A 5,818-nucleotide genomic window follows, 5' to 3' on the forward strand; every position below is an offset into this window, starting at 1 on the left:
CCTGCTCTCTTATAGAACCAAGACTACCAGCCCAGAGATGGCACCACCCACAAGGGGCCCTCCCCCCTTGATCACTAATTGAGAAAATGCTTTACAGCTGGATCTCATAGAGGCATTTCCCCAACTGAAGCTCCTTTCTCTGTGATAACTCCAGCTGTGTCAAGTTGACACAAAGCTATCCAGTACAACAAGACTGCCCAGTCTCTCCCTACCTATTCAATATAGTACTCAAAGTCATAGCCAGAGCAATTGGACAATAGGAGGTAAAGGGATACAAATTGGAAAGGAAGAATTGAAAGTATCACTACTTGCAGATGATATGATAGTATATTTAAGTGACCCCAAAAATTCCACCAGAGAATCCTAAACCTGATAAACAACTTCAGCAAGTAGCTGGAGATAAAATTAATTCAATCAAATCAGTGGCCTTCCTCTACTCAAAAGATAAATTGGCTGAGAAAGAAACTAGGGAAACAACACCCTTTATGATAGTCACAAATAATATAAAATACTTTGGTGTGACTCTAACTAAACAAGTGAAAGATCTATATGACAAGAACTTCAAGTCTCTGAAGAAAGAATTGGAAGATCTCAGAAGATGGAAAGATCTCCCATGCTCATGGATTGTTAGGATTAGTATAGTCAAAATGGTCATATATTTGAAAGAAATCTACAAATTCAATGCAATCCCCGTCAAAATTCTGACTCAATTCAATTCTTTATAGAGTTAGAAAGAGAAATTTCTAAATTCATCTGGAAAAACAAAAAACCTAGGATAGCAAAAACTATTCTCAAGAATAAAAAAACTTCTGGTGGAATCATCATCCCTGACCTAAAACTGTATTACAGAGCAATTGTGATTAAAAACTACATGATACTGGTACAGTGACACACAGGTAGATCAGTGGAATAGAATTGAATACCCAAAAATAAACCCACACAACTATGGTCACTTGATCTTAGACAAAGAAGGTAAAACCATTCAGGGGAAAAAAGACAGCATCTTCAACAAATGGTGCTTGCTCAACTGGCATATAGAAGAATGTAAATTGGTTTCATTCTTATCTCCTTGTACAAATCTCAAGTCCAAGGGGATCAAGGAACTTCACATAAAACCAGATACACTCTTCCAATAGAAGAGAAAGTGGGGAAGAGCCTCAAGGACATGGGCACAGGGGAAGATTTCCTGAACAGAACACCAACAGCTTAGGCTCTAACATCAAGAATTGACAACGGGACCTCATAAAATTGCAAAGATTTTGTAAGGTAAAGGACACTGCCAATAGGACAAAATGGCAACCAACAGAGTGGGAAAAGATCTTTACCAACCCTACATCAAATAGAGTGCTAATATCCAGTATATACCAAGAACTCAAAAAGTTAGACTCTAGAACCAAATAACCCTATTAGAAGTGGGGTACAGAGCTAAACAAAGGATTTTCAACTGAGCATTACTGAATGGCTGAGAAGCACATAAAGGAAGTTCAGCATCCTCAGTCCTCAGGGATATCCAAGTCAAAACAACCCTGGGATTCCACCTCACAGCAGTCAGAATGGCTAAGACAAAAAAAATGAGGTGACAGCAGATGCTGTTGAGGATGTGGAGAAAGAGGAGCACTCCTCCATTGCTGGTGGGACTGCAAGCTGGTACAACCACTCTGGAAATCAGTCTGGCGATTCCTCAGAAAATTGGACAGAGCACTACCTAAGGACCCAGCAATGCCACTCCTGGGCATATACCCAGAAGATGTTCCAACTGGTAATAAGGACACATGCTCCACTATGTTCATAGCAGCCTTATTTATAATAGCCAGAAGCTGGAAAGAACCCAGATGTCCCTCAATAGAGGAATGGATACAGAAAATGTGGTACATTTACAGAATGGAGTATTACTCAGCTATTAACAACAATGAAATTATGAAATTCATTGGCAAATGGATGGAACTAGAAAAATATCATCCTGAGTGAGGTAACCCAATCACAAAAGAACATACAGGTATGCTTTCACTGATAAGTGGGTATTAGCACAGAACCTTGGAATACCCAAAGTACAATTCACAGACCACATGAAGCTCATGAAGAAGGAAGACCAAAGTGTGGATACTTTGGTCCTTATTAGAAGGGGAAACAAAATACCCATGAGAGGATTTACAGAGACAAAGTGTGTAGCAGAGACTGAAGGAAAAGCCCATCCAGAGACTGTCCCACCTGGGGAACCATCCCATATATAGTTACCAAACTCAGACATTATTGTGGATGCCAAAAAGTGCTTGCTGGCAGGAGCCTGACATAGCTGTCTCCTGAGAGGCTCTGCCAGTGCCTGACAAATACAGAGGTGGCTGCTCTCAGCCAACCATTGGACTGAGCATAGGGTCCTCAGTGGAGGAACTAGAGAAAGGACCCAAGGTACTGAAGGGGTTTGCAGTCCCATAGGTGGAACAACAATATGAACCAACCAGTACCCTCAGAACTCCCAGGAACTAAACCACCAACCAAAGAGTACACATGGTGGGACCCATGGCTCCAGCTGCATATGTAGCCTTGTCGGTCATCAATGGGAGGAGAGGCCCTTGGTGCTGTGAAGGGTCTATGCCCCAGTATAGGCGAATGCCAGGGCCAGGAATTGGGAGTGGGTAGGTTGGGGTAAGGGGTAGGGGATAGGGGGTTTTTGGAGGGAAACAAGGAAAGGGAATGACATTTGAAATGTAAATAAAGAAAATATGTAATAAAAATAAATAAAATTTAAAAAAACAAAAGAAAAACAAAAAACAAAACAAAACAAAGCAAAACAAAAAAACCAACTGCCCCCCACCCAAAACCCCCAAAAAATACATTTCAAGAAAAATAAAAATACCCAGCACTTGGGAGGCAGAGGCAGGCGAATTTCTGAGTTCAAGGCCAGCCTGGTCTACAGAGTGAGTTCCAGGATAGCCAGGGCTACACAGAGAAACCCTGTCTCGAAAAAAATAAAAATAAAAAAAAATTCCAGGTATCATTTTGCATTTGTATCATTTTCCAGAGGGCAGGTGGTGATTTGCATAAATTAAATACTCAGTGGATATGTAAATATCGTCCACATTTATTCAGACAGTACTGGGCTCTCTCTGGACAGAGAGCAGGAAGGACAGCTAGAGAGAGAGCTCAGGGCTTAAGAACACTGCTCTTGCGAGAAAACAAGTTCAATTCCTATCACCCCTGTCTGGGGGCCTGCAGATGTCTGTACTCATTCACACAGGAAGAGAGCTTTAGGAAGGCATCAAACCCTGGCAGTGGTGGCACTCGGGAGGCAGAGGCAGGAGGATCTCTGTGAGTTCGAGGCCAGTCTCATTTAGAGTTCATTCCATGCCATCCGAGGTTACACAAACAAACTCAGACTTGAAAAGCCAAAATTAATTAAATAAAAGGATAGAAAAAAAATCGCTTTTTTTGGTATTGTTGTTCATGTCAGTACTCTATGCCTAGGGGACATTGATTTTGCGAGGACTCAGTAGGGTATTCTAACGTCACCTTCTCCTGGACCTGCTCTGCCCTGCTGGCTCTCACTGGCCACTGCAGGTCTCTTATCTCTGTTGTTCTCTCTCTGCAGCACCTCCAACACCCCTCACTCATCTTGCTCATCCTTCATCTTTCCTTTCCTTTCTCAAGGCAAATACAGTGTTCCTCCACACTTAGCTTTATTGTCCCTGGTAGTTTATACCTCTCGCCTTTGCTTTCTGTTGTAATTTGTAGGTTTGTTCTCTCTATTGGTCTGTGGACATGTTCAGAGCAGGCAGCCCTGCTGTTCATCATCACCCCAGAATACATAGTAAAAGGATCACCATGGGGCCCCAAATAATTTTTATGAAGGGTCTTCCATGGATACATATGCATTTTAGGTATCTCATGTGACTTGTAGACAGGGTAAAGAGCTCTGAATGTGCAAATCTAGGGACAGGCTTCTGTCAGTTCTGTGACAGTTTCCTGACCTGTGAGGGACAAGCTGTGTTAATCTGTGCTGCACACCGATCGATATAAATAATGAAAGAAGACTTTGTCAGGATCCCTGGTTAGAAAGCTGATAAATTCAACCCAAACTTCTTTTCTCAGAACTTGGAAGAATTATAAAGAGTAACTTCGAAGATGAAATCCTGGACTGTGAGTGCCTCTCTGCATGAGTTTACTTACATGTAAAAACGGGGTACTGAATGTACAGGTGCAATATAATAATTGAAGTCTTTTTAAACTCTAGAATTACATTATTCTAGTGGTTCTATATCATAAGGACTATCTATTATATAAATGACTCTTGTGAAAATGTACCCATAAACATGGCATTAAAAAAAACAACAAACAATATAACCACCCCTCCCCCACTCCCATTTTAACCAGTGTTCCATGCTTGAGAGTTCATCTGACTTCCAGTAGGGCATGTGTAAATATATTTAGTGGTCACTTCTACAGCGGTTCTGTTTCTTTAAGAGAACTATGACTGTTAACTCAGATCATTGAACCATATGAGGGTCAATAAAAGAATAAAATCCCTGGTTAGTGATTTGAGTACAAGGAACTTGATCCCAGTGTGTGTTTATGTGCTGCTCGCTGTGAACAGGGGAGTGCCAGGGCCTCAGCTGCCTACTGCTTCTCAGGATGGCTTCTGGCAAAATAATCAAACTGGTGGTTTTTGAGCTTCTTGAGTTTGCTGCCTTCTCCATTCCTACCCTTGTGATAATGGAACAGTTTGCAACTGCCAATCAGCGAACAAAGTCTGAAAGGACTCACTATTGGCTCATTGTTTCCTGCTCCATCGCCTATGTGGCTGTAGTGAGTCTCCTGATCTGGGTTCCGGTAAAAGTTGTCCTATTCAAGAAACGACATCTTTATAAGAAAATTATAGGATGGTAAGTAGAGGACCTCATTAGCAGGGAGCCCCCCTGATGCGCTTTTATTCTTCAATATGGTGTGCACATATGTGCTAAGCAAGTGAATTTAGCACAAGAGTGTACAAGATTAATAGTGACATTGCACTTAACTTCTGTAAATGTATTGATGTTGTGGTATCTTTAATATCTTTTATGTCAATGTATTGATGTTATGGCATCATCTACATTTTCTATGATCATTTTTTCCCCTAAATAACAAATGACATAAGTTAACAAGGTATATTGGTTTGAATATTGCCAGTAATGTCTCAGTACACTAAATTATACAAAGTCTTCAGACTTGCTCTACACACATCATAATAACAAGCTTAGAATTGCAGAATTTTGCTTTTATGTCAAACTGAAAGTAACATCTCCTTTTAAGTATTTACATTGGACTTTGTTGGTCTAAGGCATGATTTATTAATTTATTAATATTTATTTATATCATTTATTATTTTTAAAAAATAAAAGAATGCTTCAGATGGTCATAAGTTCTATTAACTCTTAAGTCCTATTATCCCTTTTGGGGAGAAAATATGTCTGTGATAATACAGAATTACCTTAGATAAAGATTTGACATTGCCACATGCCTGTAACCCCAGCAAACAGGAGGCTAAGGCAGGAGGATCCTCCAGTTCTAGGTCAGCCTGGGCTACATAGTGAGATCTTAAAAAGAGTGAAAACAACTTCAGCAACAGGGCTGTCCTGGAACTCACTCTGTAGACCAGGCTGGCTTCGAACTCAGAAATTCGCCTGCCTCTGCCTCCCAAATTCTGGGATTAAAGGCTTGCACCACCACGCCCAGTGTGACTTTTCTTTCTTTCTCCTTCTCCTTCTCCTTCTCCTTCTCCTTCTCCTTCTCCTTCTCCTTCTCCTTCTCCTTCTCCTTCTCCTTCTCCTTCTCCTTCTCCTTCTCC

General features: G+C 41.0%; 1 protein-coding gene across 1 annotated transcript in view; it reads left to right on the plus strand.

Moving 5' to 3' along the window:
* The first annotated feature begins 4,560 nt into the window (after window positions 1-4,560).
* The window catches only part of Tmem236 (transmembrane protein 236), a 47,215-nt gene continuing 45,957 nt past the window's right edge, over window positions 4,561-5,818 (plus strand). The window contains exon 1 of the mRNA XM_021194987.1: window positions 4,561-4,877. Within this exon, the coding sequence (XP_021050646.1) occupies window positions 4,627-4,877 (251 nt within the window). The 5' untranslated portion in view covers window positions 4,561-4,626. The remainder of the gene's footprint in view (window positions 4,878-5,818) is intronic.

Source organism: Mus pahari, chromosome 3, assembly GCF_900095145.1.
Source record: "Mus pahari chromosome 3, PAHARI_EIJ_v1.1, whole genome shotgun sequence".
NCBI lineage: Eukaryota > Metazoa > Chordata > Mammalia > Rodentia > Muridae > Mus > Mus pahari.